Below are 22360 nucleotides of genomic sequence, written 5' to 3'. Positions count from 1 at the left end.
TCTTCACATTCTCTCGTAATTACTCAGTTCATATTCAAAGTTACATGGATTTAACACAGATTCCGCTGCTTCCTTTGATTCTTATACCACTCATTCTTCTCTCTCTTAAAATAATTCCCGTTGTTATGGGCGCCTGTTTACACTTAGTGCGAATTAAAGTCGATGAGAGGGTCATAAAATATCGTCATAATTCCATTACCAGCGTTTTTCACCTCAACTTAACTTGTTAACCAGGAGAAAGTATAGGCCAATAAACGATAGAAATTTGACGTTCTCGGCAGACGAAGTTTGCTTCCAAGTACGTTACCGTCACCACTGCATGATACTAGGCCTGCCATGCCTGCCGGGCTTTTCGGGGATTTGCGGAACCGGTCCTCTTCCTTTCCCGCCCGTCGCCCTTCCCAGAACTTTCGTCTTCACCAACATCCTTTCCAAATGGTCGCCCTTCACAGATCTTTCGTCTTGACTTAGCCAAGAGGGGCAAAGCATGTCAAACTTTCATATGATAACACATTTTTCACTCGATGTTTCATTCAGATAAATCGGCCTGTAGGGATATATATCCCGACGTTTAGGTGAAAGATAGGATCTGAAGTTAGAGAGCTGAGCAAATTTGAATTGGCCTAAACCCCATGACATAATTACAGTGATTATGATAACATGTACAACATTAATAGTAGGGGAGCCAAGGCAATGAAATTTTGAGGGAGGTCGCATGGTCTCCTATAATTTTTTTGGATGTGTTTTCTGGTAGATATAATGATTCTACACAGGAAATGACTTGTTAAGATGTCCGCATTTCGTGCGAATAGCGTATTTATGGCCTCAAATCTAAAATATTGAACCCAATATTTTTAGCCAATAATTAGGGGTGGGGAAACAGAAACTGCCTCCTTTGCTGCCATCTTATGCCAGTCTAGAGAATATTCAATATCATCCTATAACTTGGTCGTAAAACTTGAATCAAACAAGAGTGATGTTCTTGGCTATATCCTTGTTTCCTCACGTCACCCAACCAGAAACTTTTCACACTTTCAACGTGAAAGTTGAACTTTGAACTTACTCAAAAAGTCATAAGTGATTTCCAACTTTGTGTTTATTTGAGGTGGGAATTGATCTCTGGTATATTTCCTTTGTTCCTTTTTTGTTGCTTGCAAATCAGAAATTGACTGAAATTACTAACGTGATTGTATCAGGCAAAAGAAGGCACAATGCTTTTAAACTCTCACAACTTGAAAGGATATCTTACTAAAAATAAAATTCACAAATTACAAAGCAAAGTGTAGGCTACCTCAGCAACTAAGACAACCGCATCTAGTATTTGCCACATGTGAAAAATTCTCCAAAAAAAATGGTTTATGTTACATGATTTAGGTCTGCTCTAATGTCTTGTTCGTCGAAATCTATTCAATTTTTTTCTAAAATCTGTCATTTCAAGTACAGTTGGATGAGATAATATATGACAGATGTGATGAATGCCTGTGAAAGCCAGCACCAAACTGTTGAGGGTTAGAGATGAGGAATCCTAGTTTGCAGTTCTCCGCAGTATCAATGTAGTTTCTAAGAAATCCATCATGTCCACAAATATCAGTCATAGCTTTGTTGTGGTTGGGGCTCTAGTAATTCTTCAAAAGCCTTTATAGCTTTAGTGGAATAGTGCTAAAGAATAGGTTGTCAACGGGTTTGAGTATTTTTTTGACACAGTTTAATTCAATTGATGAAATAAATAAGACAAAAGCTGCCACTCAAAGCAAAGTGGATGTAATTTCCCTCCCTAATTCACAGGAAATCTTGACTTCTCAGCGAGAGACAGCCTCAAATAAAAGATAAGAAGTATTTAGTAAGCTGTAAACTGAAGAAAAAAAATACACTAAAATCTTTGTAACTACAGTTTCATTTATCATCTATATATTAATACGGGAAGGGGGCTCAATAAAGTCGCACTTCGAGGCCGTTGTTCGCCCTGAAACTTCGCACAGGGCGAGATATAGTGCTATCCTGATGCAACGTAACATTAAATTTGCGATATCTTACTCGAAAAGTGTGTTTTGAAGCCTTTTTTCGCGTTTGCTGTCGGCAAACAATTCCATTTTGTTGGGATGTTCTTTTGGTTTTTTTTGGTTTTTTTCACATTTATGGTAAACGAACTACAGACCAATTCCGTAGCAGCCGCAGATTGCCCAGACAGGGCGCACGAGCCGCGAGGACCCGCAAACCATGCTCTCCGAGGGGAACGTTGTTGCCCTGTAAGGGGCCTCAACCAAGTAAAGTGTTTCCACCACCTGGGAACTCGCCTTTCATACAAGTAGTACTCACCCCCACATTACCCGATTTGACTTAATTTCAATATCCCTCACCCGGGCCGCGAGTTTTTTTTTACTGAACCTTTCGGGCAGTACACTGTACATTTGTACAGGAACTCTAAGCCAATCAGATGTCGAGTCAGACAAGGAGACTGGTTGCCCGTCCTAATTCATTTTTACATTAGGGCTTCTGCATATTAGCCTTGCAGGCGGTTTAGAGATGGCAAACATGGAGTCTGAAAAATTCATCAACAAACCCGTTGATCTTGCTGATATTGATAGTCTTAGGGTATATAGAGGGTATATAATTTAGTTACAGAGATGGAAATTATTATAACCTAGCTTGGCAGCTGGCAGGCATTGTCATGCATTAAGTCTGCACTGGGAACAATGGTGAATGGTGCACTTCACAGTGACATACCTGAAGCTGAAGCAACTCTCCCACAAGCCCACCTAGAAGGTTCACTGACATTGAAATAAGGATTTAATGGTCTAATGTGACATAAGAAAAAATATCCACTTCAAATAACAACACTTTCCCTTCCCCAGACACAGCAAAATTACTAAATCCAGAATGTCAACAAATACACATGTGTGCAAGCTGACGTCATTTAAAGTCGAACTCTGATTGGTTAGAGTCACTGTACAAATGTACACTGTACTGCCCGAAAGGTTCAGTAAAAAAAAACTCGCCCCCCAGTTTTTTTTTACTGAACCTTTCGGGCAGTACACTGTACATTTGTACAGGAACTTTAAGCCAATCATATGTCAACGTCAGACTGACGCCATCGACAGGAAAACTTTTCAATTTCATGGCGGGGATTTGCAAATATAATATGTCAATAAACCCGTTGATCTTGCTGATTTTAATATGATTTAGTTACAGAGATGGAAATTATTATTTGGCCGGCATTGACAAGCAATAGTCCTGACATTTTGTTGCCTGCTAACCTCTCTCCCACCAGCCCAGAATAGAGAAGGTCCACTGATAGTGATACTATCAGATAGGGCCACTGGCATTAAAAATAAGGAATTAATGGTCGAATGTGACATAAGAAAAAATCACTTAGGCCTAATTCTTCAGCATCAATGAAATCCACTTCAAATAACAACAATTTCCCTTCCCCAAACACAGCAAAATTACTAAGTCCAGAATGTCAACAAATACACGTGTGTGCAAGCTGACGTCATTCAAAGTCGTATTCTGATTGGTTAGAGTCGCTGTACAAATGTACAGTGTACTGCCCGAAAGGTTCAGTAAAAAAAAACTCGCACCCGGGCCTACCATTAGCATTCACCCCAGTGATACTACATTGTGCTGTCCCATGCCGTTGCCCAGGATGGGACGACCCCCCTCCCATTAAGGTTGATTTGGCTTCCCTTTCCCTACCCCTTTAGCCATGGTCCCCGTTTCCCATTTCCACTTAAACCAAACCCTGGCCCAGCAGACAGGTGGTCAGTCCGCTCCATCCATACCATGTGTTCGCCGGTGAAAATTCGCACACTCACACACGTTCAGCAGTACTGCATGACCAGTCAAGTCGTAGGGCCAAGTCCAGTATTGCAACTGTAATACATTCGCTGTACATTATATGTATATACATACATTATATGTACCACTAGGCGTCCCGACCGGGTTGGGCGGTTGTACGAATTTTATCGCGTTATGGTCCTTTTGTTATTACGCATTGTGGAAAGTCGTTTAAAGCGTATTTCACGTAACATTATGCCACAGAACACTTACTCGCTGCTGTTCATAGAAACTACTCTTGATTTAAGATTGATAATTTTCCTGCCTTATGAGACAAAGATATACTCCATATTTTCCTGAGCAGTGAGGACGAGTATTGACCTTGACCTCAGGGACCGCATAATAACTATGTCAAGTTGTATAAGACGCACTAACCCTGGAAAATGTTCATTTCAACAGTTATGCAGGAATATGTGAGGTCGCCACTATGCCAAGGTTGTATGTCCCACGAACATGACGAACGCTGTAAAATGCCTTCCAACTGAGTTAGGCTAAACATTCGACGTCGCCATTACGCCGAGGGATAAACATGTCCCCAATAACGCCCTTTTGTTTGCTAAAGTATATTTGATCGAAAACTAAATTTGTTGGAGCGAGATAGGGATACAAAACCTTTCTCTGTCTGAACAAAATCGTCTCATATTTACACTCATATCTACAACTAGGCTGGGGCCTACACTGAAAAGAAGGTGATGACATCCGTCTCAGGCATGTCAGGGAGCGCGGTAAAGTCCCTGGGTCGTGAAAACTCGACATCGACATACATGTAGGACAATTTTTTTTTATAATTTGGTGAATAATAAAGTACCTACGAAGACCAAGCTGGGACCTCTCCGTTGTAAACGGAAATGAATGGACCTTGGCCTATATTGTTGGCCCAAGGATTTGTTCACTGTGGGGTGCGAACCTAGTGATAACGCTGTGTATTGTCTGTAAAGTCCAAGGAAGGATCGCGACACTCAGATGGCAGCACATGTGTGCGAATGGAAAATAGCTATACTCAGACTGTGCGGCCACCTTGGAAGTGGTGTTCCCTCCCTTGGTACTTTACCCGAGGCTTACGTGATACGAGCTCTGCTCCCCCTATGGCAAAAAAGGAGTAAATAGCTGATTTAATAATGAAACTTGCTCCCTTTTGCGGAGGGGGCGGGCTAAGGGTCCTACGCATAGGCGTTCCCGCCGCGTTATCAGGACGTATAGTAGGCCTTGCACACTCTTTTACCGTGCAGTGAGTACACGTGTTGTACTGTCATGTTGTGTGTGTCCCGATAACGCTGGAAGAAGAAATTCGCTTTAAGATACGACGTCGCCATTATCCAAAGGTTAATGTACCAAATATGCAACGTCGATGCTAAGTCATTGGGAGTCAGATTCAGAGCCGGACCAAGGATTGAAATGAAATCTTAGCATTGAACTATGGACACTCGGTAGGCCCCTACTTATGGGAAGGTGAGGCTTGGTTTCTGAACAGTACATAACCGCCTTGTTGGAGGGAAAGTGACTTGGGCTTGTAGTGGCATGATCAGAGTGATGACGACATGCACACTAGCAGAGTGATGACGACAGCACACTAGCAGCCAACTTCGACGACTCGAAGCGTTTGACTGAACGCCTCTCGACACCAGAGAGTTTGCGGCCGGTTGATCCCGGTGTAATAGAATCTGATGCCCCCTGATATTAAATGCCCTCAACAATAGAACACGGCACCGTTCAATAGGACTCTAAAGAGACCAAGACCCTTAATCCGAAGACGAACAATACAGGCGGGCATCAGAAAAGGGAGGGCATTTGATTCTATCACACCGGTAAGAGCACACCTCATGTTCAGATCAGTAGCGTCTCTTCCGCTACTCTGGGCTGTCAAGACGCAAGCTGATTTGCAAAAGACCCGCCACTGACGCCAAGTCAGGCGCGCCGCCATCCGTTTACTGGCGTTCAAACGCGGTGACACGCGTCAAAAATCAAACTTATATTTCGGGTCGAGAAATGACGGAGCATGCCCAATTTCCAGTTACTTTTTTGTGACAATGTCTCATGGTCATGTGATGTGAATCTGGAAATTCACTTGACTATGAAATAACCTGAAGCGTTCTGTCACCATGCAAGGGCTGCATGAGTGCCAAGTCGTTGGACATTCAGGCTGTGGCGCTGGGTTGTGGTCTGCTTATTGTAATTCTTTCCGCATACACCGGTGGGAAGGACAGTTTTGCTTTTTTCCCGAAAATTAGCCAAGCATTCTTGCCACTTCCCAAGACAGTTGATTAGACAAATACGCACCACCAACCGGGTCTCAGATTCACATCAAGCCGGCTGGTGGCGATACTCGTGTCTTTGTATCTTAGAAAAGCCAAGGTTTTAAACCTTGCTACCATCAAGTTTCTACAGGGCCGAAGACCAGCAGGGATCTGGACAACATTCACAGACCAGGCGTTTTCTCGGTGATTCTAAAGCAAAGAAAAAATTCTTTCCTCATAGGATATTTCAGTACACATTCTCTCCTTCGCAGGAAATGAAATTGAACTCTTTCATGAGGAAATGAACTCGCTAACCCAGGACGATGATTCAACACTGAATCCAGACAACGTGGCTTCCTGCCTCTCCGACAGTCTGTCCCTCTCTGTTTACATACATGCATAGACCTACTTGAAATAGACACCGTTACGTAGGAGCTACATCAAATGACTACCGTAGGCAGCATAATCTGTCGGGGATGGGGTGGGGATTCCTGATTATGATTCCGATGCCCTGTCGGATATCTTTAATTCGATTATCAAGATCGACGCCCTTAGGCCCTAGAGTTCTGGTGGACGCATACTCCTTAACAGCTGACGGACAGGAGAGGAGATAGCGAGATAGGATCAGTACCATCTGGCCCCATCGTGCTGGCATGTGTGTTACGCGTCCTACTATGGCCAACAACAAACGCCCTTAGCGTAGAAATCGTAGTGGGATGCAAAGAGGAGGCTTGATTGAAATCCTCGGAAAGGCCAGCAGTTTCAACACGTATCTCCTTTTCACTGTTCTCAACTGTTGACTGTTGTACAAGCAGCTCTTGCTCCAGAATACAGTATAAAATAATAGTTGAGCAGTTAAAAATCATGACTAGAACTGACCCAGTGTCTTTACTAAAAATGAAATCAGAAGGAAGTGTTTTTTTTTAATAACTGATTGCGTTTATTAATCTACAAATCCTCGTTACATTTATTAACAAATGATTTCCCATGCATTATGATATACCCTGCCTAACATATAAATTTCTACAATGAACCCTGTGTTACCTCCATGTCTAGTGGCCCTATTCAGACTGTTACATGTTACTCTTTTCAATATGAACCGAAAAGCTTCTCATGGTCTTGTGCCTCAATGTGACCATTATTTGACATCTAAAATGCATTATATCTATTATTTTACATCTAAAATGCAACATACATACAATACACTAAATAGCGAAAAAAGCCGGAATAATAAAGCCTCCACAAGACCTTTTCTTTGAAAGGCTTCTAAATGATTTCGGTAGAATTAATCCCCCTGGTTAATGCAAAAGTGCGATCGGAAGATGATTCCCCAGCCACGCACAAAACGATCATATATACACTTGACAGGATTTCATGAAGTGAAAACCCCAACGGAAATGATCACTAATCCAATAACAGCAATAAAAAGACATCATATTTGACACTCGCCCCCATGAACAAACATTTGTTCCAGTGAGCACATTATGCTCCTTCATTTCACCGACTGGGATATCTGGTAACAATTGATGTACACTCATGGTCAAATGTTTATGGACACCAGTTATTGAACACTTTCTCAAAACGGCTGATCATCTTGAACCCAAATTTTCACCACTTGTGGAGAAACTTCTTGGCTATCGAATGATATCACACAAGTAGTTGATATCATGACCAATTGCATAACAAAGTTATTACATAATTTTGAGAGGCATCTTTTTTCACTTTTTTGTTGATGAATTTTTCGAAGCACTCTGGCATCATACGGATAACAATGATTAGACTTGCTGTGAAGAATTGTTTGGAAAACATGTTGATAGATCATGAAAAGTAATCAAAATTTGAGATGAGATTTTTTTCTGATTTTTCGATATATTCTGGTAGTACACATCCCTGAATGATTGGTGATTTTTTTCAACTAAGGGAACGTCTCAAAATTATGATTCGAAAACTTTGATACTTCCAAGTATCGGACTTTTCTCAGCAATATGATTTGATAGCTGGGCTAAATTGGTGCCAATCCGTATTTGGGTATGACCTCTCAATGATACGGTTGCAAAAAAAAACGAAAATATTAAAATACCGAAAATGTATCTCAAAGCCGAAATGAGATTTTCCAAAAGTTGTTCACAGAAAGTTTTAGCAATGTGTAAGGTATTATGTAGGCTAAATTTGGTTTTGAAAAATTTATTACCAAAGAAGTAAAAAAGATGCCTCTCAAAATTATGTAATAACTTTGTTATGCTATTGGTCTTAATATCAACTGTGATATCAGTCGATAGCCAAGAAGTTGTTCCACAAGTGGTGAAAACTTGGGTTCAAGAGGTTAGCCGTTTTTGAGAAAAGGTGCAATAATGGTGTCCATAAACTTTTGACCATGAGTGAACATCATCAAATAACACACACTAGCAATAATAGGTAAGAGTTAGCAATGACCCTTCTTACTTCAAAACAACGACCTCCAGATTACGAGCCCAGAATGCTGTTTCTTCTTTATGTCCTTGGGCAAGACACTTAGACCTAAGCTGACGGACCTTGGCGACTCAAAACCACAAGTTGGGCGGATTACACCCAGATACAATATTTGGCATAATTGAAAGTATATACCCCTCACAATTTTTGTTTGGCCTTTTCCATAATGGTGCTACAACCTTCACCTTATCTTTAATCAGATGTTGTACCTTACGTTTGATTTGCATTCGTGATCGTTGATTTAAGGTATGGTAGTTTTCAACAACTTTCTCAATATCAGCCTTTTGTGGCACCCTTTCATTTAGAATGCAAAGATAAAAGCATTCTTTATTATGCCTATGTCAGCATTCGACCATTTGACCCAGACCTTTTTACTCAGCATCTTTTTCATAGCCTGTGGCTTTGGGAGGGTCGTTTTAGGCAGTTTTGGCACTACTAATTAAGCTATCATTTTCAGAGTCAGTGCTTGTCTCAGAAGAATCTTCTTTATAATCCTCATCAACCACCGAGTCTTTACGCGTATCATCGCTTAGACTGTAAGTTGGTGTCTTTATACTCTTACCTTTTGGGTTTTGGCTGATGCCACTCATAGCCACACTTTGCTGACAGGATTTTGTGTCTAGAAAACCCCATTAAAAATTCTAATTAATCCATCTAATTAATCCATTGAATGACAGGATTTTGTGGGAGGTGAAAACCCGCTTTATAAAAAAAGTGTTTTAGAATAAATGTCGTTCAAAGAATAACCGTGTCTAATGATACACCAAACTTCAGAATGTAATATAACGCATGCATATGTAGCGCTGAGTATTACTCAGCTAAAACAAAGGATACATTTTCTGGTCAATGGTCCAGAAGAACCATGATGCTTCTCGATGATGATGATTATAATTAGCCTGGCACCCTATTTCAAAATGTAGATACTAATTTCATCTAGCTTTAAAAAAGTATTAAATCAATTCAAAAAATAATAGTCATCTCCTAATCAAAAAGGCAATTTCATGTAAAATGCAAACAGTGAGAGAGCAGTTGATTTCTTTCCTGGAGCCCATTATAATACATTGTTTTGGAAATGTCCGCTAACATTGAATACACTGTTATATGATATATATTGCCAAAATATCTTACACTCTGACACAAACATATTTAGAATTAAAGATTTTGCAATGGTGATCTTTCAAAACCACCATAATACGGGTTAGAATAACCGCTCTCGTCACTGTAAAACATCTGACGCATTCTTTCAGACTGGTGCTTTGAACATGTTTTGCATTTGCAGTGGGGTTGACATTTTGTTACAAACCGTTCATTGTGTCGTTTTGCATTTCGGTACTTTTGCTTAAAGTTGCGGTAACTGGGGCTAACACTTTTACATAAAGATGTCGGCAACTTGCACTTTCTGAAAAGATTTTCTACGGTGTCACAATAGTTGCTGCACAGAAGAGTATGCATCACTTTAAGATATGGCGCCATTTGTCCATTTTGAATTATAGGCATTAAATCACAAACTATTGACTCTTCTAACTGAAGATAACATATGATCTCTACAGTGAGATATAGCAAATTGTCATGAATCGGAATGGTAGTACCTTTATTCAGGCATGATATAAGACACTGAAATGCCTTCATATCAAATCGTTCGAAATTAAAATGAGAACATTTCCTTTTCAATAACATTCGAACTGCATTATCAGATGTGACTAAAACATTGTGAGCTATGGTGGGGGGCTCAATGGTAATAGCACCGTTGTCACCAAAGCTGAACACAAGCATATTTTCCATGTCTGGAACCTGTTTGATTTCTCTAAATTTCTCAATTATCCCGCATTCCCGCCCCCAGAGCCAGGAAAATATGCTTGTGCTGACAATAACCAATGCAGTTCACTGTGCATACAGAAATAATGAAAATAACTACAGAAAAGACATACACGTCAGAGATGTCCACCTAGCTCATGAGTCGAATTCGATCACGGTTTCATGAGCAAGGTGTCGACAATATACTCGAGAGAACTCGAATTCTATCACGGTTTCATGCCTTTAAAGAAACTATGTTTGGACGGATTTCCGTCACGAACAATACAACTTTCTTTGGCATGACTAAACGATTAAACCCCAGTGAAAATGTTCATACTCTAGACTATCTCAGGGATGTCCACCTAGCTCGTGAGCAAGGTGTCGACAATATACTCGAGAGAACTCGAATTCTATCACGGTTTCATGCCTTTAAAGAAACTATGTTTGGACGGATTGCCGTCACGAACAATGCAACTTTTTTTGGCATGACTAAACAATTAAACCCCAGTGAAAATGTTCATACTCTAGACTATCTCAGGGATGTCCACCTAGCTCGTGAGCAAGGTGTCGACAATACACTCGAGAGAACTCGAATTCTATCACGGTTTCATGCCTTTAAAGAAACTATGTTTGGACGGATTGCCGTCACGAACAATGCAACTTTCTTTGGCATGACTGAAAGATGGCAAAATACCAACAGTAGTCGGATTCATAAGTAAATGTCACTGCCCTTTCGGGTCACTGTGCAAAACCTACTGGGCCGATTTCTTCAAAGTTTGTTTTTTCTTGAATATAATTTCGGGACCCAACACAATTTTCAGGTTAGAGATTTGCAAATCACGAGGAAAAAATTGTCAACTTTGGAGCCCTTGGCCATTTTGGGGTAGGCCTGGACGGGCCCGATTTTTTTTTTAATGGATAGTTCCAAATGAAACTTGGCACCTTTGAAGATACACACGAAAAAAAAATTAACCTGAATGTGTCTGCAAAATGCATCCAGAAACAAGCAGTACAGAGGCGAAAATGTAAAAATCAATGCACTACGTCAATGTACACCAATACATACAAAAGAATTATTTCGTAACCATGGTTACTGAAATATGAAAATCCTCTTGGGTCTCGAAATTAGATTCAAAACCAAACTTTGAAGAAGTCGGCCCAGTAGTTTTGCACAGTGACCCAAAATGGCAGTGACATTTACTTATGCATCCGACTATAGACCAACTGGGAATCGATCTAGTTTTATGCATTCAAAGTAGCAAACATTTGGAAGGGGATTGAACTTAAGTGAAAATCATGATACAGCACATGTTAGGCGGATTACCACCACAGACAATATTTTGGCATAATTGAAAGTATATCCCTCACAATCTTTGCTTGGCCTTTTCCATAATGGTGCTAGTAACCTTCATCTTATTTTTAATCAGGTGTTGTACCTTACTTTTGATTTGCATCCACGATCGTTGCTTTAAGGTAGGGTAGTTTTCAACAACTTTCTCAATATCAGCCTTTCGTGGCACCCTTTCATTTAGAATGCAGCGCTTAAAAGCATTTTGTATTATGCCTATGTCAGTATTCGACCATTTTACCCAGACCTTTTTACTGGGAATCTTTTTCTGAGCCTGTGGCTTTGGGAGGACCTTTTTAGGCAGTTTTGGCACTACTAAGCTGTCATTCCCAGAGTCAGTGCTTGTTTCAGACGATTCTTCTTTATAATCTTCATCAATCGTCGAGTCATCACGCGTATCATCATCGCTTAGATTATAAGTTGGTGTCTTTATACTCTTACGTTTTGGGTGACGCCACTCTTTGCCACCCTCAGCCTTCGAGTCGCTGCTGTTAATCGAAGTATCTGGTGATTCATGAGTTTCTGCACCTCTCTTTACAACTTTCTTATTTGGCTTTAATGGTTTTTGCTTTCGTGTCTTTTTCCCCTCTCCGTCACCTTTGGGTCCAGCTTGGTCGTCGTCACTCTCATGCTGAGCTGGCATATTAATATCTGAAATGTAACAAATATTATTTTGAAGAGATGGCTAGATCAGAATTATCGACATTTGAGTGGATGTGGTAGCATCATCGACATTTGCGTTGTTGCAGCTGTAGAATTTATAAAACGTTTTACATATTTACATGTTGAACGATACATTGGTCTGTTCAAAGTTGTGTTGTTGTTGCTGTTGTTGTAAGGGGAAAATAACTTGATCATTACATCAGTCATTAAGTAACTGAAGAAAAATCCGGTCTGAACTCACCATCAATGTGAATATCATTTAGGGACTTCCCCTGGAAATTTCCCGCTGTCCCGTTTTCAATTGCTAACAGCACCTTCGACACCTTTGCCATCTCAATCGTTGATTCATGTAGCCTATACGAATCCTTGTGCACCTCTACAGTGTGGCCCAGGTGATTCCCCAACCACTCAAGTTCACCAGGCTTCAAACCAAGTATCTGAAAAAACAGATGGGATAATCATTTGCATTAGCATGCTAAGATGGTTAAGAAATGGGAAAGTGTTCGTAGTATGCTATATTTTGGGAGAGTTGACTAACGAAACAGCAATATGCGTGGTCCGCAAATGAACCATAATACAAAAGCAGTGTGATGTGCATGGGGGGGGGGGGCAATACGATTTTAACGGTAGGCATTATATCGTTAAACACTGATAAAATAAACCCCAGTATTTTGATGCTGCAAGCATTTAAATCCCCAGTACTTTGATGCAACCACTTAAATCTCAATGTCAGAGGTTCAAATCCCCTTCAACTCAATTGCAGATAATCACATGCTAACCAAGAACTCCACCAAAATGTTCGTCCATTCTAACTTTTCTCTTCTGTTATTGGAATGTCTGTTCAAGTGAAATCCATGATTTATGATTATTTACGATTTATGACAAGTATTTTCTCAAATGTCCATTACACACGTTATTCCAGTGACCTCCTATTTTAAATCTTCCTTACCTGGGTTACTGTCGCGGTGTATTTTCTTAGTCGAGTTGTCGAAATGAGATCCGGTCTTGTACACTCTGCGTCCTTGGCAAATCGATTGAGAACCTGTAAATAGGTAGGAGGGTTTTATATCCCGACCTCAACCGTGAAGAAGTTACCTCTTGACTAAGCAGGCAAAGAGAAGGGGGTCCCACGTCTAGTTTCAGGGGTCAAAACGGAGCCCGTAGAACGTGACGTACGGTTCATGAGAGTAATGGAGGCACGAAAAAAAGGTTCTCCCTGCAAAAGGGCTAATGTGAAGAGACTTGGAAGAAGAAAAAATCTGCAAGTCTTTTTTCAGGGCCTTGGTGGTGCTCAGTCATGGGTGTTACAATGATGGCATCAACGGAATGCGCATATAGCTTCCACTTCCAGTTTTACCTCACTTGTCTCATAAGTTTTTGTCAGGATTTTTAATTGATCAGGGAACGTTAAAATGGAACAATGTCTTCGATCAGAATACTGTTCCCCTTTAACATCTTCTCGAACTGATGCAACCTACCTTCCAGGGGGATAGATATGAATTAGACCCAGGCACGGCAAAGAAATATTGGCCTGCCACGTTGCATTGAGATCGTTTCTCCACCAACAATTCCATCGGTCTAACCCATTCTGGTTTGAGAAGCAAAGGGACCTTTCTGTTTCTCTTGCCTGGTAACTGCACCATGTCCAGGCTGAAATATGAATAAGTACCGATATTTCAACCACCTTAAATGGGACGAAGATGACATACCACACCCTTGTGCAATGGGATTTTCAGACTTAGCTTTCAATCACTCGTTTAAAGTCCACAAAACGTTTCCTCAATAGCCGTCTAATTGTTATTGTGTATAAAATAAATTAAGACCCACTTACCTTTCCAAGAGTCTTTGCTCCAACTGGGAGAGGGAGAGAAGTATATCTTCATTTCTATTTTCCTTCCAGTTTGGTCTGTTCGTGAAACAACCAACGACCATTTTTGCCACTTCCCCTCCTCGCCTTTTGTTGAACAAGGTAACGATGGAGAAGATACCTTCCGACAGTCTTCTCCACGAATTCTCAGAAGGGGATTTCCTCAGCTCATCTTCCAAAACAACAATACTTCTGTCAAGAAATGTTCGAAGCTTAAGCAAGTCCGCTGTCACTGGAATTAACTCTACTTTATTGTATTTCTTTTCTTTGAGGCTTTGGAGCGCGTGTGACGAAACCAGTTCTGTCCATTCAGCATTGAAAAGTTGGAAAAATACGTGTGCTTCATCCGATTTGTCCTTGTCCATGGTTCTCAATCCGATGCCATGTTTGATGAGCGCACATTTTTTAAGCGAGTGGCCCAGTTGTAGTCCGATTGATGGAGTGTTCAGAAGGCTCACCCCCGCCATTGTTGTTTCTTTGCTAACACAACAAAGATTTCGGGTAGCCTTGACAGCAGAATCAAAGTGTTCTCCGCAAATTATTTCAGATAGACCGATGAATGGATTGTCCCTAAGTTGACGAAACTCCTGCAAGAATCTCCCAAGAAGGCGCAAACGTTGTGTTATGACTTTTTGTCTCTTCACACCAATTTTGTTCAACAAAATTGCCCCCAGCTTCAGTATTAATGTGTCCTTTTTTATGATCGTTTTCACCACATTACTTCTCATCGGACTGATTATAACACTGTGTAGATCGGCAAAGTCAGCCGAGTTAGGGTCTCTTCCTGTTGTTGCAGCATCAAGAAAGATACGACTTTGAATTTTAATCGAGTGTCCCTTGTATCCGTTGGCGTTTTTGTCATTGTCGTCATCCTCATCCTCGTCATCACCATCGTCACCATCGTCATCTCGACTGTCATCATCATTACCACTTGATTTGGTGTTGAATTGGCAAACCCTTGCATGTCTCCATGCTTCATCTTCGTGAAGAAATGCAAGACAATGGATGCAAGGAATATATTCATTGGCATCTCGATGCTGTATTGGACGTCTTGCTACGATGAGTTCGCCTTCACCCTTTTGTAAAATCTTTACATTATGGTTGAAGTTTCCCTTTAACCTTATACGTTCCACTTCCTTCAGTTTAGTTTGCTTGTCAGTCAAATTGAAAATTCGAGCGACCTCAACCTCATCAACATGGCATTTTTCTAAATGCCTCGGGAACTTTGCCTTCAATTCACCACAGTAGAAACACGCCTGCCGTCTGTCATAGGGCCGATTTCCACCGTCCTTTTTCTGGTATGTTGGAACAGTCACTGAAAGAAAATGGAACAATTTCAATATGGAGTACTTAGAATATTTAAGGTGGAGTCACGTGGTTCCTTAATTCGTAGTGCAGGTGATGCATCAGAATATGCATATTTTTCTAGTGATGGAAGTTAGTCAGTACTAAGATGATGTTGGAACATGAACGGTCACATCTTGTTCACTGCCTACTATGGTGCAGTTGCGTTGAACGATGAACGTACCATTTAATTTCACTCGTTGACAAATTTGTGGTGGTGCTGCTGCTGCTACTATACGTGAAATAAGTTGTCTGAAATATAATTTGAAATCGGTCTGTACAAATTGTGTACCAACCTGATGGAAACTTCGAAGGCAGTTGCTTTGGTGATTTGTCCATTTCGAGTTTTCCAGATGTTATGGCACCCTTCTCTTCCACAGATGAATGGCGTCTACCATTAGTATCAAAACTGCCTTCCGAACAGGCTTCCGCCCTCAAATGGTCTAAATGGCTGACATTGACAAATAGTTCCGGGGCCAGGCATGGTTGTTTGTCATCATCCTTGAAAGAAATAGGCCTACAATGCATGATTCAGTAACTACCGAAAAACAAGAAAATGTCCGCATATCACTGTGTGGACTCAATGTTTTCATTTTGAGTAGATCGAATGCCACAGTATAACATCGGTGAAGTACACCTCAATTATCAATGATAGGACCAGTCATGTAGACTCATGTGCATGTGTACTGAGGACGTTCTCTTGTGTTGGGTCTGCATAGCTAAATGAAAAGTCCAGGTCTTCACATTGTGGTAGTTTCATTTAGGTTTTCTCCCCCCCCCTGCGGCCCCTCGGCCACAACTTCCTTCACGTCACTGTTGCCCATCCCACTACTGTTATCCAACTCGAACATGCAATGAAAAATGTTTGAATTTACTTTGTTTGTGCTTTTTTTCCTTTCTTCCTTGGTTGTGGTGCTAATACTAATACCATCCTCTCCCTTGGATATGGTGCTGACATCATCTTCAGACATATCATCATAGCATGGTGCCTCAGACGCATTGCATTTGTTCTGCAAAATGTCATTAAAGATGACTAGATGGATTTTCTATGTAAATATTTCATGAAAGCTCCGAGAAAAGGTAGCAAAATAATTGAATTGGTGACAAGTTTTGGAAAGACATTGGGGAGATTCACTACTACCAACCCGAAGCACTGACTGCTCATGTGGGGGGGGGGGGGGTTAGTTAGCACCCCGACCCACTAAAATGCCTTTGAGAGATGAACGAATGTCCATAGTTACACGTTACACTTACAGTCAAATGGGTCAAACTCATCTGGACTCACCAAGTCGGTGTTAATGTATCCATCTTTCCTGGGTGGGTTGCTGCATTCCTCTTCAAATACATCATCACTTAACTCATCATCACTTGATTCATCTCGATCTATTTCTCCCCTGGTCGTATCATCAAAGGAATCTTGGGTGTTTTCCCCTCTGGACCCGGGCTCGCTATCGTCTTCATCTACCACTTCCATTGAGGTTGAATTACTACCATCATCAACCGAACATTCCATCATTGCATATATGCAACCTTCATTATCTGGAGATCGATGAACATAGTCCTCCGCGGCTGAACTTTCACTTATTACTTGGCGATTACAATCAAGTTGTTGTTCAATGACAGCTGGTATAGGAGTTCGCTCAGCCTGCAAAACATGAAAAATGAATATAAAAGTTGATACAGTAGGAAATAATCGCCAATCTGGTCCTACCCTTCACCCCTTCATTAAAATCAGATCACGACTTTGTCAATGAAATGCTAGCATAACAAGACCAAACCATCATGCAGACACATTGTGAGTGTGGCATTGTCACTACTTTTTAAGCGCCAGCATTATCATAATCCCCTGAGAACTCTTGATTGATCAACAACGAGGCCAGCAATTAAGTATTAGGTTGGTTAACCAGTGAAATGTTCACTCCAAAAACGACATGGGAAGAGGAGGGGCTAACCTGCATAGTTTTATCCTTTTCCTCTGCCATGAATGAGTTGACGATATCTTCTAACAACCCTTGACTTGATTTCACATCTCTGCTCATTTCGTCATCGGCACAGCCATATCCCTCCGTAAACGAGGATGATGTATCCGCATCATTTTCCATGAATATTGAACTGGTACCATTTCCTATCAACTCTGTGATATGGCCACCTTCATTTTGTGGTTGGTGCGCCTCCTCTGAAAAGTTAAGACTGCTTGGTTCCATGTGATTGCCTGGATGAGTTGACGGGGTAGATGTGACAACTGGCATGACTTGATGATCATCCTGTTAAAGTGAAGATGGAAAAGCATGATTTGATGCTAATCCTGGTCAAAATGACAAGAGTTATGGTAATGGAACTTGGGTCACTTGCCTCCTTTTGTAACACCTTGCTTTCTTTTCCGAAGCTAGTGTTGACAGAAGTTGGGGACAGTGATCTGAACGTACTGAGGGAGTTGTTGGACCCAAGGGCCATTGTTTGTGGTTTGCTTTATCGTACACTTATAGAAAGGTTCCTATTTTGGATACTCACCTCAAAATCAAATAGGCTATCTGGGCTAAGAGGAAGAACCAGACTCTCAGGGGTGAGGGGAAGCAGCATGGAATGCAGGAGGGCGTTATCTGGAAGAAATATTTGCAAAAGCATATTTAGTTTGTTCGCAAAAGCATAGTGGTGTTCTAAATCGTTTTTACCCCCGCCCATGACATTCACTATGAATTCCTTATGTAGATCTGTGATTACTTTGCAGCAGTTCAGCAAAATTTCCCAAGAATACCTGTCGAAGGGCTACTGACTATTCATGCAACCTATGAAAGTCATCAGTACCTAGCAATAAAGTCACCATAACGACTCTGGTTGGAAATGCATTAGATAAGAAGTGTTAGGCAAGACAATAACTGTACCTTTGGTATCTTCGCCTTCGGTTTCCTTGTCTCCTCTGCACATTCCATTTTGGCCAACCCCAGGTTTCGTGTTTCCAGGTATTCCTGATCGTTCATCTCCTGCTATTGTTGTTCCTTGGTCTACTTCTTCATTATGATCTACGTCCAGGTTTTGACCTCTTCCAAAACTTTCGTTTCCTGTTGCACTCATCCCATCAGCCAGCAAGGAATCATCACTGATTATAACCACATCTTTCTCATCAAGAGATGTTTCACTGAATAAAAAAACACCTTCCTCGTCAAGAGATGTTTCAATGTCATCATCTTTGATAATCATCGTGTCCGAGGCTTCGTCTTCCCCAATACCATACTCTCCAGTCTCCTCGCTTTCTCCCGCAGGGCAGACATTGCTTTGTTCCTCAACCACTTCCCCTGTCCGATGTAGCTCATCCTTCTCATCATCAGACGTGGCATATTCGATATATTTTTCCATGTCAGCATCACTTTCACAACTGTAGTGATATTCCATGACCTCATTTGCATGAATTACATTACCACTGACTTCGTCGTTTACATCTCCATAATAATGAGTTACCTCCCTGGCATCTGCATCGCTGTCTTCAACCAACTCCTCAACCGGCTGTAACTCATCACTGCAAATTATTCCGTCCGACTTTTTGCCTTCTTTAGCTTCAGGCCTTTTTTCATCTCTGTACTTATCAGCCTCATGTAGCCCATCTCCTTGGTTTTTGTGAACAAACGGGGATACTTGGCTCTGTACCGTGGGAGGCATACTTTGGGTTTCTCCCAATGGAACCGTGCCTTGTGCTGAGCTGGCTCCAATATAGGTATTTTTCCTTTCGATAGCATTACTGGTCTGTTTGGGTGGTGGTCTGACCTTTTTACCTGTAATGAATTTTCATGTGTTTATGAATACCAGGGAACGACCGATACTGCATGTAATCGCAACGATGCTGCTGATAGATGATATTGATGAGGTGAGGTGAGAGTGATATTTCAATTCGATGGTCTATCGTGTATATGCTTTAACGCGCATGAAGACTGATATGAGAATAGTCGAAAATGTAATTGGGGTTAAATTCATTCCCTCGAATTTCAAAGCTAATATCATCAACTACATAGGTGTTCATTATTTCTCCGTTTAGAAAAAAAGAGGTTGTTTATCTTTCGGTATCACTTGTTTATGCCGAATTATGATCGAAGAATTCATTTGTCTAAAACAGTGGTTTCCATATTCACGGCAAAGTGATTAGAATAAACAAAGAGTGAACCGCAATGTATATTTCTTAGGTTAAGCAACTTCTGTACACCCTGATGCCAGAGAATGCTGAGGAGTGTGGATCCGAGCAATCGGGACCTCATTCTATGATGACATACTTTCTCTTTTCTTAAAACTTTTGGAAATGTGTAGGAAGCAGTCCACTGTTTTGCATAGGCTGGGTTGCAGTTCTTCCGTCAATTGAATGTGAGTGTGTGATTGATTGAAAGGGCTGATTATATCATTAAGTAAGATGATTTATCAAACAAGTCAATGACATTTAGCAAAATATTGCTCTACTCACGTTTCCTAGCTTGCACAACAGCTGGTGTGCGAAACGCCACGGGGACCTGAGTAGTTTCACTGTGACCTGTAGGCATTGTAACAAACGGGGTTACTTGGCTCTGTGCCGTGGGAGGCATACTTTGGGATTCTTGCAATTGAGCCATGCCTTGTGCTGAGCTGGCTCCGATATGGGTCTTTTGCCTTTCGATAGCCATACTGGTCTGGTTGGGTGGTGGTCTGACCTTTTTACCTGTAATGAATTTGCATGTTTTTATGAATACAATGAAACGACTGCAACTGCATGTTATCACAACGATGTTGCTGATCGAGGTGATATTGACAGGACGAGGTGAGAATGATATGATTCTTTGTTATTAATTACTTATACATGAATGCTTACATGAAAATAGTCATCAATAAAATCGGGATTAAATTCATGCTTTCGAACTACAAAGTAAATTCAACACTCTGACGCCAGGGAATGCTGAGTAGTAAGGACTCGAACCATGGGATGCTGAGTAGTGTGGACTCGAACCATAGGATGCTAAGTAGTGTTGGAGCCGAACCATAGGATACTGAGTAAAGTTGACCCCAGGGAATGCTGAGTAGTGTAGACTCGAACCATGGGATGCTAAGTAGTGTGGACCCGAACCATAGGATACTGAGTAAAGTGGACCCCAGGGAATGCTGAGTAGTGTAGACTCGAACCATGGGATGCTAAGTAGTGTTTGACCCGAACCGTAGGATGCTTAGTAGAGTGGACCCGAGCAAAGGGATGCTGAGCAGTGCAGACCCGAGCAATGAAGACCTCATTCTCTAGGTACCTCTTTTGTTTTACTTAAAGCTTTAAAGAATGTGACTCTGTGTTTGTTCTGCTTTGAGCTGATCTGGATCTATAAATGTTTCCTTTACGTTTTATACTTAGACCGCAAGCCGGAAGGACCGACAGCATGAGACTGCCATTACTCGCAAGCCGGAAGGACCGACAACATGAGACTGCCATTAATCAACTAATCACTGAGATCACTCAAATGCGACGTGGCGACACAAAAAATCAAGACCACTGCTACTTACATTTTTTGGGCTGTATGGCTGTTGAACTCTCCATAGCCATGGTGACCTTTGAATTGCGAACCTGATCATTTGTCAGACTGGGGTAACGTGTCGCTGCGACTGAGCAGGGCCACTGGGGGTTTCTGGCAATGGAGCCCTGCCATGGCCTGAGCTTGATCTTCTCTGCCTCTTCGAAGCCCTATAGTCATGCGTTGGTGGTGGCTTCACTTCACTACCTAAAATAAAATGCACATAAACATTAAGCATAAAGCATTACTTTTCATTCTCTGACCGCTGCACTTCAGTGCTGTTCCCTGAACAAGAAATATATGTTAATATGCAGTTTTGTGCATGCAGTAGGAAGCCTTTGTTACCATTTAAGGAGACCAGGTCTGAGTTGCCCATTGGTCAGAGTTGTTTTCTCATAGATGTCCTCCACTGATAGAGGGGCACTCACAGTGGTCTTACGCAGCACACCAGGGGCAAGGAGTGGCCTTCAGTAGCACACCAGCAGATCTAAATTTGCAACATTTTTTTGTCTGGAAAGAGAGCTTACTTTTCTTAAGCTGCACCTCTACTGTACTTTTCGGCACCGTGGGGACCAGGATATTTTGAGCAACATAGTCCTGCATCGTCGTAGTCTTCGGTACACGCTCCTTTTTCCTTATGACTTGGCAATGTCCATGTGCTAGAGCAGATGAACGTGGACTCTCTAGTACTTTAATGCGATGTTGATCGCAGCTTCAACATCTGTCAAGACTGTGTACAGCTCAGATAATCTAAGAAGTGCTTTCCCTAACACACTCCTCAATGACTCCTTGACTGACCGAACTAACCGCTCCCACCAGGCACCAGCCAACTCGCCATGGAGCTCGCTCAACGATAAATTTTCATTCTATCCCCTTGGCAGCTAACTGTGTAGTCAAAGTATCTGTATCCAACTCTGTTTCTTTGATGCTATTTCCCTAATGAAAACCCTTTTGATGAAAAATCCTGCAGACTTGAATGTTTTGACTTTGACATCACCAATCTTGTTGGGGTGTGACCATTCTGGTCTACCAGTCTGCTGTATACCGCTGCTCCGTAAGCCTTCTCTGATGCGTCGCCAAATCCATGGAAGTTCAATGCTGGAGATTTCTCCTAGTCCCAAGGATAAACATCGGGGAATCTCCAATTGATCCAGCTCCTGCAGCTCTCCTTTTCATATGCGCCATTTCTGTGCTGTTGTCTCATCCAATGTATCATCCCAGCCTAAACCCTTCTGCCATAACTTTTGGAAAAGCAAATTTGCTCTGATGACATAAGGTGATAGCATTCACATGGGATCAA

The 22360-nt window shown here is 41.5% G+C and overlaps 1 protein-coding gene across 1 annotated transcript; it reads right to left on the bottom strand.

The window, feature by feature from the left end:
• Positions 1-6991: 6991 nt before the first annotated feature.
• On the bottom strand, positions 6992-21753 carry LOC135494714 (uncharacterized). The gene is made up of 14 exons (XM_064782956.1): positions 21588-21753; positions 21053-21267; positions 19998-20228; positions 18436-19320; positions 18065-18153; positions 17506-17817; positions 16839-17198; positions 16429-16563; positions 15850-16054; positions 14174-15524; positions 13821-13992; positions 13292-13384; positions 12584-12779; positions 6992-12330 (listed from the first exon to the last, which is right to left on the bottom strand). Exons 2-14 carry the CDS (start codon positions 21090-21092, stop codon positions 11696-11698), a joined length of 4704 nt encoding a protein of 1567 aa, XP_064639026.1. The 5' UTR covers positions 21093-21267; positions 21588-21753; the 3' UTR covers positions 6992-11695.
• Between the last annotated feature and the right edge of the window lie 607 nt (positions 21754-22360).

This window comes from Lineus longissimus, chromosome 10 (genome assembly GCF_910592395.1).
Source record: "Lineus longissimus chromosome 10, tnLinLong1.2, whole genome shotgun sequence".
Lineage (NCBI taxonomy): Eukaryota > Metazoa > Nemertea > Pilidiophora > Heteronemertea > Lineidae > Lineus > Lineus longissimus.
Note: the sequence above shows the minus strand (reverse complement) of the source record. Positions and strands in the feature narration are given on the sequence as shown.

What these genes read in the sequence shown, in the direction of transcription:
- LOC135494714 (XM_064782956.1), bottom strand. Translation starts at nt 21,092, where the DNA reads ATGGCTATGGAGAGTTCAACAGCCATACAGCCCAAAAAAT. An exon ending in GATACATTAACACCGACTTG is followed by an intron (nt 16,564 to 16,838) that starts GTGAGTCCAGAT and finishes GACATTTTGCAG; the next exon opens with AACAAATGCAATGCGTCTGA. An exon ending in GGAAAAAAAGCACAAACAAA is followed by an intron (nt 16,055 to 16,428) that starts GTAAATTCAAAC and finishes ATTTCTTTCAAG; the next exon opens with GATGATGACAAACAACCATG.